Raw genomic sequence first — 21,719 nt, 5'->3', positions numbered from 1 at the left:
GGAAAGTTACTTTAAAAATGCAGGAGTGGAAAAGACCATATCTAGCTCCAAGAGAACAAAGGGGAGCTCAAAGATTAAGAAATGCCTTTCTTTTGGCTGCAGTGGCGTCAGAGACATCTTGCGAGAAGAACACTCTTTGACCTAGCCAAGAAACTTGACGTTTGGCTTTGGCTGCAGAAAGAACCAACAACAAGTCAGTAAGCTTCAAAAAGAGGATAGTAACACCTCTAGGTTTACTGGGAGATGTAGACAGTGGAGGACGAGGCCCAAGTCTACGAGATCTTTGAATACTAAGCGATGTTGTAGAGGGCATGTCCAGCAGTTTTGGCAGAAAGGAGGTAAAAAATGAGACAGGGTCATCTCCTTCTAAAGCTTCAGGTGGGCCATAAATGCGTAAATTATTCCTCCTATTGCGATTTTCCAAATCTTCTGTATATTGCTGAAGCTTGCGTACTTCCTTTACCAGAGAGTGGATTTTATGAGCTGCATCCTGGACCACCAGAAGTTGCTGCTCTATTACAGATACACGGTTTTCCATTGACGACCATTTATTGTCTAGATGCTGTATTCTATTATTAGTTTCTTCCATGAAATGACGTAGAGCCCTAAACTCCTAAAGTAACCACTCTAAGGAAATTGGGGACGCTGACTTATCAGGTGAGGGAGGATCCTGTTTCAGCCTTTTGGAAGTAGAAAAGGGATGTGTGGTCTTGCCAACAACAGACAGGAGCGAGGAACTATGAGTAGGGGCCAAACGAGCCATTTCCTTAGAAGCAAGTGAATGGACTGCTGTTGACAAGTGAGGCACAGGACCTGATGAGGAGTAAAAACAAATTGCAGTTTCCTTCTTTTCCCCATAAAAAGGAACCTACATCAAGACAATAACATCCTCTAATGTATCCCTTCAGAACGTCATAGAACTCTAGAGATATACACTCTCCAACAGTAAAGTACCAAGAAGCCAGCACACAAGACTAACGCCAAACCACAATATTAAATACCGTAGGAACCCTCAGCCTCCTTCCAAAATCATTAGTGAGTCTCAAAATTCCAAGTTTCTTGACATGCTGCATATATAAAGTCTTAGTTTATGAGGTGAGAAAATTAATTGTTTTTAAATGGCGGCTGTTTAGAAGGGAAAAGCCACGATGCGGAAACAAATATAGGCAATCGTGCCACATTTCAATTTAAAAAGCAGCTCCTCTTCATGGCCACGGGTACCTCTTGTAGTGCTGCCGTTCTGGACCGTCGGAATGGCGCCAGCCAACGCCGAAAGACCGAGACTTGTCCAAGAGCGGCTGCCCCCCGTTAGGCGGCCATCTCGGTTGCTGCCGAAGCCATGCCCCTGAAGTGGGTAAATCTTTATTCCAGAGAGCTCATTGTAATTGTTTGGCTGCATGTAGAATGGGGGTTCATAAGGGTACAATCAATGTTGTGACAGCTTCCTTGTTAGGAGGCCTTAATCTCAAAATGGCAATCACCAGATTGGCCTGCATTGGATATGTCTGGGTATTATTAATGTGGATTTGGATTTCTTTCCGCACTCTGCCTCCACCATATAAGGAGCTCAACTCCATGTATTTCACACTAATGCCGGATTTTCCATCTATGTTGAGATATATCTGTTTAAGTTTATTTGGAGTTATGTACCAATTTTATAATAATTTGTGTAGTGTTTGTCAGAAATTGGGATAATAGTTAGTGGGGAGTGACAATTACCAATTTATTAAGCCAAATCTGGTTAGGCCAAAGCAAACCGAATGCCTTCTAAGTCCTTGGTAGCAATGGCACAAGTGGCAGACAATTCCCAAGAGAATTGCATGTTAAACTGAAGCAATACCAACACTATTACAATCAGGAAAGCAACACAATAACATTCACAAAACACTTTAGAAAAACAGAGAAAATGTTGATGAGCAAAACGGCACCCAGATCATCAACAATAGGTAACAGAAAACACAGATGTTAATTTTTTTCAATTTTTAAATGAAAAGTGTCTAGAAAATGTAAAGTGCCTTTGAAAAACAACAGACCTGGAACTTGATATGATTTTAGGCTGATCGTGTTGGCATACGTTGAATACACCACACAGGGTGTCAAGGTCAAAGATTTTATGTTCATACCAAGGGGGTCATTCAGACTTTGTGGGCTTTCTTCTGATCCAGCGGGATGTACACTGCTGTCCAGCAAGAATAAAACTTGCCATATTTAGAGATCATTGCCTGCACAGTTGTCAATGCTACAGCAGCTCCTCTGATGGTACAGATCATTTGCTAAGGAGCCATCATGTTTCATAAAACCTTTTTTGTTGTACAAAAACAAATTCCCAAAAACTAATGATGATGACACCCTGTGAGTTTTCTCCAAGAGTGTGGGGTAGCTTTTTTTTCTGTTCAGAACCAGCAGCCTCATGCAGTCTGAAGCATTAACCATCAATGGCCCAAGTGGCATCAGGCCCTGAGGCCATTGGTGTTAGGTTGTGCCCAGCAGAACCAGTTGGGGATCCTACAAATCCATGCCTAAGATGTGAATTTAAGCTCCGGTTGTGTAATGATTGCCAAACCTGGTTTTAACCCATATTTTGATAGCCGATAGTACATTTTATAAAGTTACTTTTTCAAATTATCAAAAATGTGGTTTCATCATTAAATCAGAATTTGACAATTAAGTGGCAACACATTTGAATGACTTTTCTAGCTTTCCCAAGGCGAAGAAGAAAAGAAAGCATTTTAATCACACATGATCCTGTCTTAAAGAAAATGTAGCTTTACCTGCTTAGTGGAGATATAAATATACAATAAGACAATTGAAAAATATATATATATATATTAGCAACCCTGTCTTATAGGTCCACAGGGTATACTTTAGGGGTGACTTGTTATTAGATAAAAATAGGTATCCCTACATGGCAATAACACTTTTTCCTGCCATGTGTTACTGCAGTACCTTTAAGCTGAAGCCCAACCAGAGCACAGCAGTGCTCCTGGCAGCCATATATTTTTGTCCTAGATGTAAATGGTGGAAATACATACTGCTGCCCACATATGACCGTCAGCACTCATATCATTGAAACATTTTCTGTGCTATCTACTAAGGCCTTACGTGAAAAATAAATAAGCCAATTGGTGAAACTAATTTGACTAATATCGTTATAGAGCCTGAGCACACGCATGGTGGCACTGAATAGCAGTGACAAGGGGCACAGAGTCCTAATCGCCACCTAAATTAAGGTCAAAGAAGTTTGGTTTTTAAATGGTGTGACCATGCAGAAAAGGTAAATTTGTTGCAGTGTTTCCCAGCATTTGAAACGACATATTGATCATCCCTGAAGGTCTCACAATGGTGTTGGCCACTGGTCTTGCAGTATAGTCTTTCCTAGTATTTTTCCACCCAGCCATAATAGGTCCAGAAATGTTTTTCAAATGGTGTTGAGTCTCACTGCCACCTTGATATTCACCAGGGAATAGCTCAGTAATGAAGCGTTTCAAGTTGATTAATGGAAAAATCTTTTTTACAGGTGTCAAGATTTGTAATATTTCCTGTGTGAAACCGATCATTTCAAAGGCCAAACCCTACTCTGTCAACTTAAAGAAACTATTACCCATTATGCAGGTGTAAAGTCTGAGTTGTGATATATTGCTGTAGAAGAAGAGCGGTAATGTTATGGTTAAGGTACCTCATTTTATCAAGAGAGGACATATTATTTCGGAGAACTACACTGGTGCTAGTTTTCGCTGTGGTGGTAACCAAAAGAATTCTGAAGGGAGATCTCTGTATTTCTTAAGAATTTCCAGAACCTTTAGATGGATCTCTTAGAGTTCTTCAAAGATAATTAAATATCACCTGCAAATAAATGTATTTTATGCTGTAGCACCCAACAGGCCATTCACTTTACATCATCTTCTTTCCTAATCCCTCATTTTTATGGCAAGGTTTTCCACCACCAAGGCAAACAGTAGAGGTGAGATGGAGCACTCCTGTCTTTTCCCTCATCCAAGATGAAAGAATGTTGATCTCTCTTCATTTTCCACTTCCGTAGCTTTGAGTATCACCTAGGCTGTTCCTATATATTTAAGCATTCCCGGGCCAATCCTACCCTGCATGAGAAATATTGTTAAAAGCCCTATTCACATGGTCAAATACTTTTACAGCATCAGGTGTCAGGCTCTAACTAGTTTGTCCCGTGTTAGCCATTTTGGTGCACTAAGCGTGCATTAGAAAAAGCTTTGGTGGTTTTAGTTAAGAGACTGTCCTACAGGTGAAATCAGTATTTACAACGAGTGGACTGATGATTCAGTTCAGTGTCTTTTCTGCTGCACCCTTAAGACTGGCAGCCTTTAAAATGTTGGGTATTGTAACCTCAGAGATCTGCCTATGAGTTTTAGATTTTTGACTTTTGGTTGGCAAATAGCCTTTATCTTAGCTAACCAGTGGTTGCTATTTTATTTTATTCATTAATTCTCGCCCACTTTTGCATGTATTGCTATGTCCTTGCTCCAAAATACATTATGCACCGATCACATTATTTTAACTTTGAACCTGGCAGATAATAGATTTCTTTTAAGGTAGGGTTGAGGTCTTTCATCTTCCAGTTGCGCATCAATCTTTCTGCTTGTGTATTCTGTAATCTTTCAATGACATTTTTGGTGAGACGTTTGTAGACCATGCTTCAAATTTACAGCAGTTCGGTTGGGCCATGACCACTAAGTTACCTACCTCCACACTATATTGGTGGGCAAGGCAAGAGTTTACATTTACTTTATTTTGTGGTACACATTGGCAGTTTGCGACACCAAACATTAGTGTTTGGATTTTGTCTGCAAAAAAACTTTGATTGCTATAAAAACAAGCATTTACAATGCAACGGTTTCGCCTTTGGAAAAGTTAGAGTGATTGGCAATGTAAAGGACAATGCCATTTATTTATCTGTTTTCAAAACCAACACAAATACAAATGTTGTCATTTACAATGCCAATAGCTCAAACTTTTCCAAAGGCGAAACCGTTGCATTGTAAATGCTTGTTAAGGTTATGGCGCTATTGTAAAGCACTCGGACACCTTTGGTCAATGTCCGCGCTATATAAAACTGCAATGAATGAGAGTGACCAGATGTCCCATATTTCACGAGGCCGTATTGGTTTTCAGAAGCTTGCTACGGTGATTTTAGCAACTTCAAATACAGATCTTATTATTTTAAAAGAGGGAGGGAGCATTTGACTTCCACGGGTGTGGCTCTAGTATGGAACGTAGATCATCTCTTAAAACAGACTGCATCAGCCCATTTAAAGCAGTACAGGAACGGCTCTGGTGGATCCTCGGTTAATGATCCCACCAAAGGAATAAGGTCCTGTCATAGGTAAACTTGTTTGAAAATTAGTAGTGCGCGTGCACACACCGATTGTACGGGAGGAGTAGAAGTAAAAGTAGGCGATTATTTTAGAGTGACGTTTGAGCATACAAGACTAATAAAGAGATACCTACGCACGGTTAAATTCCTATTTTAAAAAAAAAAAAATAGGAGTCTACTTTCGGGTGGATCCTGAGTTTCAAGATCTAGTCATCCTCTTTCCAACTCCACATTACCAGGATACCCCAACGCCGCGTAAACAAATTGATTCTCCCTTTCTATAGCCAGGATGAGAGGTCAATGCTATCTATCTCTCATACAGTAAAGATTCCTCCCTCTCAACATCCCCAAACACCACCACCGAGCCTCCTAATACAGGAGGGATTGTGCAATGCGTTAAGAGTTAGGGGCATTTGTATTTTTCGGGTGTATCCGAAAAACTAGGGCCCTTACCTGCTGCTAACACTAACGGGAATACGAGCAGCAACTTCATAGCTGCCTGCGAAATGGATTGCTCGGCTCTTCAAGACAGACTCAAACTATACGCAAAGCCCTCTGTTCCCTTCGTTACCGGAGCTCTGGGCCGCAGTGCAGGAAGTCAGCTGACCAGCTTCCACACCGTGCAATTTATCAACAAGCACCTACGAGGACACAGGGGGCGGGAGAGGACACGGACGGCGGGAGAGGACACGGACGGCGGGAGGGGGCGGGAGAGGACACGGACGGCGGGAGGGGGCGGGAGAGGACACGGACGGCGGGAGGGGGCGGGAGTGGACACGGACGGCGGGAGGGGGCGGGAGTGGACACGGACGGCGGGAGGGGGCGGGAGTGGACACGGACGGCGGGAGGGGGCGGGAGAGGACATGGACGGCGGGAGGGGGCGGGAGAGGACACGGACGGCGGGAAACGTGCACAGGACAGCGAGGGGGGGGCGGAAAGGCACACGGAGGGGGCGGGAATGGACAGACTTTCAGTGAAAGGGGAGGGAACGGGAAAAAACGTAACTCCGCCCTGGGAAAAAATCTCGGGAACGCCCCCGAATCTGGTCCGGCCTTGACGGACAGATCTCTGTTCCAATGGCTAGCCTCCATTTATGGAGCTAGCCAATGGGACAGGGGGGCGTATTCCATTTTCCTTACTGAAATCAAGAGATTTCTCTGGAGGCGGAGCTAAGAGCTCCGCCCTCCAGCGAAACCTAAAAATTGCTAAAAACAGCAAATTTCTAACTTCATAAGATAAAGAAACTAAAACAAATTCTACAACCAGACCACCTAAAAACAGTCGGCCATGCTCTTTTACTAACCAGATTTGACTTTGGCAATGTTGTTCTAGCAGGAGCATCACAATCTGTCTTGTGCTCCTCTAAAAGCGGTCTTACATGCTGCTAGATTACACTTTTCTATCACGAAATTCAACAACATCTCTCCAATACTTGTAGATCTGCACTGGCTCCCTAGAGGGACAAGAATTAAATTCAAACTGGGATGCCTAGCATTTAAAGCAATCCTTGCAAAAAAAAAATCCTATTTTATATATTTTCTTCAAGACATCTGGTGGTTTGAGGATCTTAAGAAGCGCAGAAATGTTTTCCTGAAAACACCCCTCCTCTGAACCTAATATTCAACAGCATTCCTTCTCAGAAGGAGCCTCTTCCTTCTGACATTTCCTACCTAGGGATATCAGAACTGGGGCAACTCTACTCACATTCTGAAGCCTGCTAAAAACTGTTCAAGCTATATCTGACACAGTAAGCCCAACATTTCTTGCTGTATTAACTACAACCCCTCCTCACTATCTGAACAGTTGGAAATCTGTGTAGACCATACACCATCCTCTACCCTGCTCTCATCACCACCTTTCTCTCCTTGCCTACTATGCTTCAACCAGAGGCGCACCTACAGTCAAATTTCGGGGGGGGGGCGGGGTAAGCTAAGAACATTTTTTTGGGGTGGGGGTCTGATTCTTCAAGCAAAAGGCAGAGTGGAGCTGCAGGGTCACTAAGAAGGTGTGAAAAACATCAAAGCCTCATTGACAAGCAAAGGGTCTATAAAAGACCTGTGAAGTACTCGGGTGCGGCTGTGAGTGCGCCCGGGAAGCTGTCTCATCCCGGGCTGCCACACACGACGGGGGTGGGGGGCTGAAGCCCTTTGAGTCCAATGGGCGTTGCGCGCCTGGCTTCAACTAACCCCCGTTTCCCCCTCCTTTCCGTTAACACCTCTCCCCATTAAGTCTTCCCCTGACTTCACTCTTCTTTCCAGAACCCATTCTTGTTGATATTCTTACTACTAATGAGTTAAATCAACAAATTACGAGTTCTATACAAAACATTCTGTTGCGTTCATTGTCAACATGTAAAGCGCATCTGTACCTTGGGCGTGAGCTATAGAAATCTGCTAAATAAGTAAATAAATATCAAAAAGATAAATGTGGCTTGGTTATGAACAGGAGAAGAGAAAGAATGCTCCACGTGTGTCTTTGTTTAAACTGTAGATTTTAAGGCCCTTTGCATTATAAACCAGAAGAAGCGTCTCCCTTCCCATTAAAAAAAAAACTCTCCATCAAATCCCATACAGGGAAATAGATCAGTTGCACTACGTTTTAGGGCTCTGTAAAGAAAGTCCATACATACAAAAATGATGCCCCCATTCAAGCCACAAACCTGTTAACTCCCCTACCCCGGGATATCCATGCCATCGAACACACATTTAAAGACAATCAAGAGGAATACCATGGAACCTGGGAATATCGTTACAAGTGAGTCCCTACTCCCACTGTGTGTTGCATGTTGAACACTCAAAACAGAGAGACAAGACCAGTGTCTTGATAACCTTTCAGTTCAGCTTCAAAATTTGAAATAATCCTTTAAACTTTACAAAATAGCTTCAGTTCCCTCTTGTTAACAGAATGACATTCCGTACGTCCAAAGAAACAGGGTTAGACCTTAGGAGCAAGTAGCTCACCATAATATTTCCCTTACACATATGAAGAGCCCAATCATCCAGACCACTAACCAGATTCCAGGCAAGTAAGCAAAATATCAACAGCTGCCAATCACAACACTGTCGAATATAAACAAAAGTGTGCTCTTTTACTCAACTGACCACCCACTTCAGTGGCCTGTCATTTTAGTAGTCTAAGGCTCATGATGCCCTCAGACCTCTGAAAATGTAATTTGGAAGAACCGGTCTGTGTCAAAGTCTCTAGCAGAATGTGTGTTTTGCTGTTCACCCTATGTGAGAAGGGTATGCCCAGACGTGGGTCCCTTCCTCACTAAGCCACTGGAGTCAAGCTATCCTGGCTGAAGACGGCTGATAGCCAGAAATCGGTCCTAGGATGCTTGATTCCGGTCCTGGGAAGACATGGCATGGCAGTTCGGTCTGGACTGTTCCCATGAGGCAGAGGGTCAAGACTGATTTGCATATGGCCATGTCTGAACTGGGGTGGCTTGGTTAGCAAAATAACAATGGATTAAACCCAGATCTGTGACTGGGGGTGAATGTTTTACCATTGTGCAACATTACGTCCATCATCTTGTGTGTTTTATCATTCTTGGAGAGAAAGAAGGTTGCAAGCAATTCACCTTCCTCCATTTTGCTCCTACTTCAGAGTAATAGAGCAGAGAGTCTCTTAGAGTTCTTCCCTTAGCCCTAGCTTAGTAAACATGTATTTAAGACCTTTGGCCAAGTTAAACAGATCGGATGGAATAACGTATGTAAATTATGCAGATAATGTAATCATTGTCAAACACAACCAGATTATATTTCTCCCTTAATCAACACAACTAATTCTCACATTGAGTTACACTTCACAATCTCCAATGTCTTCATTTCATGAATGGATGCGTCGCATCTCGCACTGGCTGAGGGCCAACTCTCAAATTCAATGGAGAAAAAATTGAGGTCATGAGCGGTTTCTCAGAGACACCTTTGCCTGTGGACTTGACTTCGGACTGCCTTAGGATAATTCAGTTCCGCTTACCACAACTTCCGTTAAGAATCTCTGAGTCTATATGAAAAGTGATCTCTCACTCTCCAGTCATGTCAACAAATTTGTTCCTAGATACTCTTCCACCGGCACAGCTCTTTTAAAGCTCAATTGGCTTCCGATTAAGGAAAGAGGATCTTTCAAAGCACTCTGTTTCTGCCATAAAATCCTGAATCAGAAAGGTCCCAGTTCCCTACTCTCTGACTAAACCCTATCACTCTAATAGGTGTCTTAGATCCTCAGGGACTGCAACGCCTGTGATCCCAATAATTAAACAGAGCACGAATGAGAGGTTAGCTTCCTGGCCGCTAAGCTATGAATGAACTTCCTCTCGACCTGAGAATGGAGCCATCTGAACTCCTGTTTCAGAAAACACTTAAGACCTGTTTTTTTTTTGGCAAATCTGATTCACTAGATAGTATTGGATAGGTTTCTTGAGGCCTCTTTATTTGGAATCTAGCGCAGGGACACTCAATGGAGTACCCAGCCGCTTTACAAAACTCCTAACATTCCAAAAATGATGTGTTGGAAGTGGAACGGTACCACGAGTGATTGCCAGAGGTCAGACTCATTGCAAGCATTCCTCCCATCAATTTTTGTGTTTGATGTAATATCACTCTATTTGCACAACAGGATAGATGCTTCCCATCTGTGATGTTAAAGAGGTGTCACACAAAAGGAATGCTTTTCTGTTTTGTTATATATAACAACAAACCAAAAATTGTTGCTGCCAGTCTTTCCTTTAATGTAGCACTACTCTCACAAATCTGGAAGGATGCTGCCTGCTAGCAAGGTAAAACAGACCTAGAAATACACCAGAATGAATGCCACCTTCCTGTATTATAGAGAAGAGCTCAAGACGGATCGTGATAGGGCACACTTGGTAGCCCATTACTGGATCTCTAAGTGACCTTTGAAATATTTAATAGTGCATTCTGAAGGATGTTTAGTAAAAGCCATCGCACTTAAAGATAAAGGCTCAACTAAGAACTTTTTTTTTGTAAAACACACCCGCCATCCTTAAATGGAATCCTCCACAAAATTAGCAGCACCAATTATGCCAGGCCTCAGGGCTCCTCTCATCAACCCTCTTTAACAGATAAATGTACACACTGGTTCACAACATTAAAGCCTACATCATTCCCTTTTATGTGAGTGATAGTGAGACCCAGTTCAGTTTCTGCCTAGAATAGCGATCTGGGAGCCACACTGCACACTGGGACCCTAAAGCACAACCAACCCTACATGCATTAAAACGCAGCAGTGGTGCAAAGACAGAAATCTGTTTGTGGGCTTAGTTGACCCAATACAGAGTCCCCTTAACTGACTGGTCGTAATAGGACCCCTTCAAAGTGTCTGTACCAAACCTTTGCAAACTGATGTTGTTCAACAGTGACATCTGTTCACATCCCAAGTCAAAAACTAAACATAAAATGTGTTTTAGCTTCTTAGCCTGATGGAAAAGGTCTTCCAGCTCCTATAAACAACCCTGTAAACTTACTTCAACCTCATTAACCCAATGTCCCACTTGCACTAATGCATCTACATGGGGCTCCCAGCTAAGGCACTCTAAAAAAAACACCGAGGCTTTTCTCTTTGTCACCCGGACAGTATTACATTCAGACAACCAGAAGAACTTCCACTTACTTCCAAACTGAAAAAGAGCACAGTTAAAGGTGCAGATAGTTCATCCGTATTTGCAATGCTACTCCTGAGTTACCTAACCAAGGGTTTTCAGTGTTGCAGGTCGTCTAACCTCACTTGCTGTGATCGTCCTTTACATCTGCACAACCAAACTCAAGAGTTTTGGGGGACAGTCACTTGAGACTAAGTTATTTTTCCCACAATACCTAAAAGGTAAAGTGTAAATCCTCAGATTTCACAGTGATGAAGACTCCCTTAGCACATCTTGTCTATGGGCCCATCTGAAATTAATCTAGCTACGGCGCACACCTCTACATCGTGCTTAATTAACAACCCAACTCATATGACAATGAGTCCATTAAGACCTGCCCTAGCTACTTGCACACTAAAAGAAGAAAGGGCAAGGCCAACGATGAACTTTGTTTGTTGACCAAACCTCCCAAAACACATCTGTGATATAAAAAAAAGAGTACTTCCAGTAGTCATGGCAGTCAGGCCTCCCAAACATCATAATCCCCGACTAAATGTATGCAGTCTTGGCTACCTTTTGTCAATATTACTCATCCTATGATCCACCTGGAGTGTTCGGAGGCATCCAAAAAGTACCATTCAGTATTACAAAAACTGTGAATAATTACATATGAATGCACAAACACATTTAAATTGACACGTCAATGCTGTAATGTCATTATATTCGAACATATACCTTCGATTAATACAATGCATCTGTGCTGTATTGTAGTTATATTTCTACTCACTGGGAAAGACATGTTCTGTTCAGCAATATTCATACACCACGAATAGTGCAGCCAGACTGTTCTGTGACATAGGTATATTTAAATACACCTTGAGAAATGCTGATGGCCCAGAAAACAGTTTTATTCCCATAGCAACATAGTTGCTTCCTGTGTTGTAACCAAGTTACAGTGATAACAGATGCTGTCAACTGTTGTGCTACATAAACTTGTTCATGCAAACTGAATGGAAGTTTGCATGCCAGTGTGGTAATAAAGGTATAAATTCCCATGCTACTACAGAAGCTGCATGCCTTTTTGATACTTTTGTCATGTTCATATACCAGAATAGTATGGCCAGCCTGCAATGTTTCAGAATTAGTATATCCAGGATGTAAGGTGCCTGCTTGTGCTGTAATACATTAAAAGATACAAACCAGATAGCCTGCCCTGTAATGCAATTATATTTCCACACCTTATTTTTGATGCTACCAATGCTGTAATACTTACATTCACATACTGAATTTTACAGTATGTACTTTAATACAGTTACACACTTTGATTAATTTTACAGTATTATACTGTAATACAGTTATACACACACGTTGATGAATGTTACCTGCGTGCTCAATTAAACGAGCAATATTCAAAAACAACTGGATGGAAGCTGCCTGGTTGTGTTGTAAAACAGTTGCATTCTCAGCCAGATGCATTCTGCCTGTGCTGAAAGATGGTTCTATACACCCAGCTGAATGGGTGCGGCTAGTAACATTCACCTTCCTATAATACACGAGGTCCCCTCGGAGTTGTACAATATGTATATTCAAACACACCCCGATTCAAGAACCCAGGCTGTGTTGTAATAAAGTCATATTCACACAACATGATATAAGCTGCATAGCTGTGCTGTAATTGGGTTGCATTCAAACGTCAGGACAGATGTTGCCTGTAAGAAATCTGTATACATTTACATCCGAACAAAAATGGTGTTGTTGCCCCCATACAACGTCATATCACAAATTCCCTCCCGTTTACAAAATCACAACTCATTATCTCCCCTGTCCTGTGCCCTCTCCTTAGATGCTACCTACCACCTGTTGCCCTAGCTTGCCCTAGTCCTGTGCTTCCCTCATATGCTCTCCACGTGTCCTCTCAAACCCCCATTTAATTCTCTCTCGTATAGCCAGGCTGACCCTTTCCATGTCTTTCCCTTTCTCTCAATCCCTTTCTCTACATCCACTTGTGCAACATCGTATCTCTCCCCATTCTAGGCCCCCTTGTTGCCCCTACTACTTCCTCTGGCTAAGGTTCATCCCCTGCCCCCTACTGTGCCCATGAAGCCTGTTGCTCAAGTGCATTCTCTTGCCCCACTCACGGTGCTCAGCAAGTAGGCCCTTCTGTTGCTCATCCTATGCTTCCCACTAAGGATGGATCATCTCTTGCCCTCTCTTAGCAACCTCTCCCGCCTCTACTCTGTTGACCCACTCTCGGCCTTCTGCCCACCATTCCCCTTAGTTGCCCTTCTCCTACCCCACCTGTGTCTGCCTCAAGCTCCTCCTGCCTGCCTGCATCCCATTCCCGTCCCCCCTGCCCCAGGTTCCCTCTTTTGCCCATCTCATATGATATTCCCTCTTCTCTTCTTCCATCTGCCCCCTACTGCTATGAACTAGCTTCTCATCATGGCCCCACAAGCTCTCTCCAGACCCATCTCTTGCCCTCCTTCTATGCCCCATCCTAGCTTACCCCTGCTGCCCCCTCTTAGCTGCCCGCCTCCCCTGCGCCCCTCCCCCTCACCTGCCCGCTAAGCCGCACGATTCTCTGCAACCTCCGCTCGTCTCCCAGCAGTTCCCGGAGCTGGGCGTTGCTCAGTGTTCCCAGGCTGCCCCCGGGGGGCGGCCCAGGCTCGGGGGGCCGCGGGAGCTGCGGCTGCGGGAGCATCTCTCTGTGTACAGGGGGCCGGGTCCAGCCTGACTGTATAGCCGCAGCCAGCCACCCGGGGGAGCCCGTGCCGCGCACAGGAGCCATCCGAGGCGTCCGTTGAATGCTGGAGATCCAGTAGGGGGAGCTCGTTTTCTGTCAGAGTCCTCCCCTTACGAGCCACCGTATTTTAAGAGCAACATATTTTTCAAAACGGGCCTTTCATCACGCAATCCGTTTCCCGCCACCTTGGAATTGTGTAAGTCTAACACTGTGCTCCCTTAATGATTATAATGTCTGAATTAAAGCAAGGTTTTCCATTATCACTCGTATATTTTTCAACATAATATACTAAGCAGTATTTTGCAATATATATACACGTGTTTTTGCCTGAATACTGTGTTACTCTTTTTATTTGTTAATTAAGCCAGGACGTACTCGTTCTAGCTCTATTTTTGGAGCCAAACGTGGTTTTGAGGTGCTAAGTCCTTTCATTGCTGACAAGATGCAGTTTTTTTAGGCTGCTTTAATTACATCTAAAACATTTGAAGATGTCCTTTTTGTTTGCTTACCGTTGACGTAAGAGCGCTTGCTCCCACGCTCGTCCTTTTTTTGTTTCTGTGCTCTGAATGGCCGGCACCTTAGGCTGGTACACAGCCTAGTAACATCTCATCCAATCAAAGGTGAATCCCCAAAACACGGGCCAGTAAAGTATTGTTCAAGCTTAGGGCTGTGTACGCGGTGGGGGTAACCACCTGCCAGCGACCCTGAGCAGACAACATGTTTACGAGAGCAAACTTACAAACAAATAACAGGGTGGGCTTTCTGTTCAAAGGAGGTGACGAAGTTAACTAGGTTAAGTGAGAACTTTTCAAGGCGAGAGTTGTTACTCGTTTAATGCAGAAAGAGGCAATTAATCATTTTATTTCACGCAATGTATTTAACAACGTGATTTGTTTTGAGAGTTACAAAATGACAGATGGACACTTTCAAGGACACGTCTTTGAAATCTGGTCTGTTGACGTTTCTGAACTTTAAACTAATTATTCAGCTGAGCCTTTCATTAGACAATTACCCCTTTAAGGACGGCGATAGAAGAATGCGATCTAGAGCCAGCATACGTGTCAACATTGGTTATAAGTGAGATCAAAGGGAACAAGTCAGGTCCCGGGCCGCGCTGTGATTGGCTGACGTCACGGGGGTTTCCCGGCCGGCAGCCAATCACAGCGCGGCCCGGGAATGACGTCACGGGGGTGTCCCGGGCCGGCAGCCAATCGCAGCGCGGCCCGGGACAAAGGGGCGGGGCTTAAAAAAAGCACCAGAAACGCCCCCGAATCGCGTTTTCGAGAGAAAACGCGATTGACAGCCTCTGCCTCCCAATGGCTAGCCTCCATTTATGGAGCTAGCCAATTGGAAACAGAGGCTGTCCTAACCTCACTATTAGAAACAACAGATTTCGATCTGGGAGTGGCTTCGCCCCTCGCCAGGTTACGAAACCTAATAAAAATGGAGCAAAATAGCATACCCTTCAAATATGTACAGCAGTGATACATTGTATTACACTACAAATTAGAACAGACCAAATATAACAATACAGTATGGTCCATTTATGTATTTGAGTCAAGGAGAATGAAAACGTATTGATTTTTATTTATCCCATTTTAGTAACAAATCAAAAACCACAAGAAAGTAACAAAACCGATTTGTTAACTTTAAAAAAAATAGTATTCCGAGAGTTCACATGAATGCATTACATCTCAGATAAAAAAGTAAGCAACACTCATTTCAAATAATCCACTTCATCATTCCCCTGTTCCTGGTTCAGGTTTCCCTGATTACAAGCATTCGCAGCACATCACATTTCACAATCCTGCACATAGCTTCCTGAATTGTTTGTACGGTCCAGATCTTAAAGCAGTGTGGCGCCCTAAGACCTTGACCTTTTCCAGTTTTCCCTCAGTGTACAGATGTTGTGGTAACCACAGACTTCCAATTTTGAAGGATTAGCAATCTGGTTCTCAGTGTGACCAGAAATAGTTTATTTGTATCCACCTTCTGCATTCTCGGATTCGTGGTAATTCCCAGTCTAAGTGCATGAGTATCATGTCAATCAATCAATGTTAAACATCTGGATACAGTGTTCGTTAACGGAAGCTCCGTATCCTGCTACTTTTGGACAGTCACAGATAATATGCTGCCAGTAGGGCCAGACTGGCCATAGCGGGCACCGGGTGTTTATCCAGTGGGCCAGAAGGGTGGGGGATGGTTTTGCTACAGGGGCCCGGTTTTGAAGCAGTGCTGCAAAATCGGCCCAAAGTTGGAAAAGCGCAGCAGCAGTGTTCGCGCCAGTTTCGCCATCCCCCTTCCCTCCCCCCCTCCTAGCCGATCGGACATAATTGCCAGGGCTGGTTTGCGATCCTAGTCCAGCCCTGGGTGCCAGTTTCTTTCATTCACCTTAAGATATCTACAACATTTATCTTGTACCTCCGGATACATTTTATGTAACAGTTCAGGTATTCTGTACAGAAGCCACGTTGTGTAGTATTGCAAATATAGGGTTCTCTCTCTGGCCACCCTTTCCAGACCTTAGCTCTGAGAAAATCGACAACCTTTTGATATCCATTCGATTCCCATTTATAAGCAATACCTTTATCGACCACGAACTATGATTCAGCCGAGATGTCAGTAAGGTGAGTGGAGCTATTGATAGCAGGTACATTAAAATATTTTTTAAATTGTTCCTTCCGTTAAAAAAAAATTGTATATGTTTGTAGCAAACGTTTTTCGGTCCTTTTATCAAACATAGGAAATCCTCAATGTTATATTCCTGTGCAATCAAATCCCAAAAGACATTATCAACAGCTTAACCAGAACCAATAGCTAGCGCATATCTAAAAGAGGAATGAGCAAACTTAGCAAAATAATATTCCTTTAAGTTCACCAATGCAAGTCCACACTCAGTGGTTGACCTATATAAAGTGCTTAGTGGAATGCTCAGTGCTTTGTTAAACTAAATAAAATAGGAAAGTATCCCTTAAATTTCCTTAAAAAACTTGGCCTGTTAAGGTGCAGGGTAGAGCATCAAATAAAAAATTAAATAGTGGCAATAAGGGCATGTGGAATAGCGCAACCCGTCCCATTATAGAAATTGGCAATATTTTCTTAATAAGCGGTAGATAATTATGTACAAAAAGGGACATCTACCTCCTCCATGGTATAGATGCGCAGACACCTCTTTGACCTTGTGGGCAAAATTCTTGTGGCAAGGTATCAACCTGACAATTACACTGTTCTTTCTGACTGTACTCCTTGGCTGCACCCCTCAGCCTCCACCACCCTCCCCCCGCTCTTGCCTTCTGTGCCCACGGTTCTTGCCGCTTCCCCCGCGGCCACGCCCCCTCTCTGCCCCGCTCCCGCCTCCCTGCTGCTCCTCCCTCCCTCTTCGCCTCTTAAGGCGGCCGCCGACGGACAGACAGGGTGACCTTCGACCCTGCTCAAGGGCCGGGTCGCTCCCTTGCCGCCACAGCACCACCCGTGCGCGCTCTCCCCCGCTTCTGCCGCTCCTGACTGGGGTTCAAGCCTCCTGTGCTCAGCTCAGCCAGTGGTTTGGTTTGGTTTTTCACCCACTGTTCTTTCTGACTGCTGCCCTCTGTTTTTTGTATCCCCTTTTGCCTCTGTACTCCTTAGCTGCACCCCTCAGCCCCCCTCCTCACTCCTCCACTCTTGCCTTCTGTGCCCACGGTTCCCGCCGCTTCCCCCGTGGCCACGCCCCCTCGCCGCCCCACTCCCGCCTCCCAGCTGCTCCTCCCTCCCTCATCGCCTCTTACGGCGACCACCGCCCGGACGCGTGCAGCGGACACGCCAAAGGCAAGCCCGTCTGCACCGGTCCACGCCTGGACCGCACCCAGCGCCAGGACCCCTGGACCCCGCACACTCCACGACGCCAGACTCCAATATGGCGCCAACACCCTCCACGTTCTCAACACCGCTGCTTACAGGCCACCCCGAAAAGCAACCATGGGCCCTTCTCCTGCCACACCTGCAGCTTCACCTGCACAGAACCACCTAACCTCCAAGGACCAGACCCAACCACCTCCGATGCATACTCCTAAACACCCGCTCCGCACGCAAACACGTCGTCGAGCTCTGGGACCTGCTCGACACCTCCGCCCCAGACGTCGCCTTCCTGACCGAGACCTGGTGGAACGACTCCTCAGCACCTGACATCACCATAGCCATCCCAGACGGCTACAAGATTTCCCGGAGAGACCGCACCAACGGAACCGGAGGAGGAATAGCCATCGTCCACAAGTCCACCCTCCAGGTCCACACCCTCGCAGACGACAACCTCAACTCCGCCGAACACCTGCACTTCCGGATCCACACCGACCCCAACACCACCCTCAGAGGAACACCCGTCTACAGCCCCCCCGGACCACAGGCCCTGTTCAGCGACTCCATCGCTGACCTCGCCAGCACCCACGCACTCGCCTCCACGGACTACATCCTCCTCGGGCATCTGAACTTCCACCTCGAGAACAACAACGACGCCAACTCCACCACCCTGATCGACAATCTCCCCAACCTAGGCCTCATACAGCTCGTCACTAAACCCACCCACGCCGTCGGCCACACGCTCGACCCTGTCTTCTCCACAAGCACCTACGGCACCTTCAACAACACCACCGAACTACACTGGACCGACCACCGCTGCATCCACTTCACCTTCAAAAAACCATCCACGCACCACCGCACCCAACAGCTACCCCATCGCTGCTGGAACAAAGTCACCCAGGACCAACTGACCTCCACCTTCACCCAGAACCCACCCACTGACCCAGACGCCGCCGCCCGTAACCTCAGACAGTGGAGCGCCAACACTCTCGCCCCGCTCAAGAAACCCTTTACCAACCACCCCAGCAAGAAAGCTGCCTGTCTCACCGAAGAACTCCAGACCTCCAAACAGACATGCCGGAAGCTGGAGAAGAAATGGCTCCACGACCGCACACCAGACAGCCACGCAGCCAACAAGGACGCCATCCGCAGACATCACCACCTCATCAGAATTGCCAAGAGACCTTCCTTCAAAGCCCCCCTGGATAACAACGCACACGACAGCAAAGAGCTCTTCAACATAGTGAAGGAACTCTCCAACCCCAGCGCCAGCGCCAACACCAACGACATCCCTCCCTCGCAAGATCTGTGCGACTCACTAGCGACCTTCTTCCATCGCAAGATCGCCGACATCCGCGACAGTTTCAACAACCCAGCCGCTCCAACCACAACAGACCCCACCCCTTACGCCACCTGCCCCAACCAGCTGACCTCCTGGATCCACGTCAACGACGACGAGAGGCTCAAGGTCATGAACGCCATCCACTCAGGATTTCCATCTGACCCCTGCCCACACCATGTCTTCAACAAAACAGACTCTACCATCGCAGCCCAACTACAGAAGGTCATCAACATCTCCTTCGACACAGCGACGTTCCCGGAAAGCTGGAAGCATGCTGGAATCAACGCCCTCCTCAAGAAGCCCAAGGCGGACCCCAAGGACCTCAAGAACTTCCGGCCCATCTCCCTGCTCCCCTTCACGGCGAAGGTCATCGAGAAAATCGCCAACATGCAGCTGACCCGCCACCTGGAGGACAACAACATCCTAGACCCATAGCAGTCATGTTTCAGACGAAACCACAGCACCGAGACAGCCCTCATCGCCGCCATAGACGACATCCGGCACCAACTAGACAACGGTGAAACCTCAGCCCTCATCTTCCTGGACCTGTCAGCCGCCTTCGACACGGTCTGCCACCGCACACTAAGAACACACCTTCAAGAAGCCGGAATCCAGGAGAAGGCCCTGGACTGGACCACGTCCTTTCTCTCCGACAGAACCCAGAGAGTCCGCCTCCTACCCTTCCAATCCGAAGCCACTTACATCATCTGCGGCGTACCCCAGGGCTCATCCCTCTGCCCGACCCAGTTCAACGTCTACATGGCCCCCCTCGCACAAGTGGCCCGACAGCACGACCTGAACATCATCTCCTACGCCGACGACACCCAGCTCATCCTCTCCCTCACCAAGGACCCGCACACCGCCAAAACCAACCTCCACGAGGGAATGAAGGCCGTCGCCCAGTGGATGAGGAGCAGCCGCCTGAAACTGAACTCGGACAAGACGGAAGTCCTCATCCTCGGCCCCACCCCCTCCGCCTGGGACAACTCCTGGTGGCCGACCTCACTGGGAACAGTGCCAACACTTATCGACCACGCAGGCAACCTAGGATTCATCTTCGACTCCTCCCTCTCCATGTCGAAACAGGTCAACGCCATCTCCTCCTCCTGCTACAACACCCTCCGCATGCTCCGCATGATCTACAAGTGGATCCCGACCGACACCAGAAGAACGGTGACACAAGCCCTCGTTAGCAGCAGGCTGGACTACGGCAACGCACTCTACGCAGGAACCCCGACCAAACACCTACAACGGTTGCAACGCATCCAGAACGCCTCCGCCCGCCTGATCCTCAATATTCCTCGACGCAGCCACATCACCTCCCACCTTAGAGAGCTGCACTGGCTCCCCGTCAACAAGAGGATCACCTTCAAGCTCCGAACCCACGCACACAAAGCACTTCACAAAACCGGACCAGCCTACCTAAACAACAGACTCAACTTCTACACCCCCGCCCGCTTACTCCGCTCCGCAAGCCTCGCCCTCGCCACCGTCCCGCGCATCCAAAGAACAACCACCGGTGGCAGATCCTTCTCCTTCCTTGCTGCCAAGACCCGGAACACCCTCCCCACCCATCTGCGGCAGACCCAGGACCTGCTCACCTTCAGGAAACTCCTCAAGACCTGGCTCTTCGAGCAGTAGAGGAATCCCCCCTACCCCCCCCCCTCAGCGCCTTGAGACCCTTACGGGTAAGTAGTGCGCTTTACAAATTCAATGATTGATTGATTGATTACATAAAAGGATCTCAATTTTAACCCTGTTGATTGTATACTCACTTAAAATTGCTGAAAAATACTGAAAGCCCTCTGTTAGCTGCATCCGGTTTTAAAACAGAGCAACGTCACCTGCATACAACTTAATTCTTTGCCATCCCACCCCTGGGAGAATCAATACAGGTTGCATTTCTAATGGCAATTGCCAGAGGCTCAATAAAAAGCGCAATCAAGATGGCTCCCCTGTCTTGTGCCGCCCTGTATTTTATAAATACCTATTTCTACAGAATTAATGACTAACTGTGCGATTGCGCCCTTGTAGATTCTCAAAATCACCTAGATAAGAGCAATGGAAAACCCAAACATCTAGAGGATAAAAAAACGGCTATTCCAGTTAACTAAATCGAAAACCTTCTCTGCAATTTGTTTACTTTGATGAGAGTTCTTTTTTGAAGAATTTGCCCTCTGATTCGAAATTACGGAGATTGGCCAAAATGAATCAAAATATAGTTTGTAATCTTTCTCTTATGCCTTACAGTTGTAAAATGTTAATGTCTTTGTTTTAGGTGAATTCTACAAGCCCTTTCCCCGAAGTCAAACATGGGCGTCATTTCTCAAGCGAGTCAACCTATTCTCATTCTTCAGCAGAAGAATCACGGCCGGATGCCGGAAGTACCCACTCATCGGGATGTAGACCATCTTACAGAGAACGGCGATCTTGGCAGGATCTGATAGAGACTCCTTTGACAAGTTCCGGGCTCCATTTTCTTCAAACAGTCCCCACTGACTCAGACTATACAACTGGACGACCTGGAATGTCACCAGAGCGGAGACGGCAAGCAACATTACCTGTCCAAAGACGGCACAACCATGAAAGGGATGGACCATTCCCACTGGTGGAATGTCACAGAGGGCACAGTTCGCACAGCAGACCCCAAAAACAGCGCAGTCAGAGTTTACCAAGGAATAGAGAGGTCAGGGGAAAAGGACGTACAAAGACAACAGAGCTAACCGAGGAGAAATTAGAAGAGGAAATTCATACGACACAAATAAATTGTCCCAATAAAGAAGGTAATTTTTTTCTGTATTTCAGGAATTGTGTGTTAGATTTTGAAGTGTGCAAAATTGCATGTATGGAATGGAAA

General features: G+C 46.0%; 1 protein-coding gene across 1 annotated transcript in view; it reads left to right on the top strand.

The window, feature by feature from the left end:
- The window catches only part of LOC144828230 (connector enhancer of kinase suppressor of ras 2-like), a 2,060,726-nt gene that overhangs the window by 1,936,097 nt on the left and 102,910 nt on the right, over positions 1 to 21,719 (top strand). The window contains exon 24 of the mRNA XM_078686315.1: positions 21,141 to 21,645. Coding sequence (XP_078542441.1) covers positions 21,141 to 21,645 — 505 coding nt within the window. The remainder of the gene's footprint in view (positions 1 to 21,140; positions 21,646 to 21,719) is intronic.

This window comes from Lissotriton helveticus, chromosome 4_1, assembly GCF_964261635.1.
Source record: "Lissotriton helveticus chromosome 4_1, aLisHel1.1, whole genome shotgun sequence".
NCBI classification, from domain to species: domain Eukaryota; kingdom Metazoa; phylum Chordata; class Amphibia; order Caudata; family Salamandridae; genus Lissotriton; species Lissotriton helveticus.
This window is presented reverse-complemented; position numbering and strand designations above follow the sequence as displayed.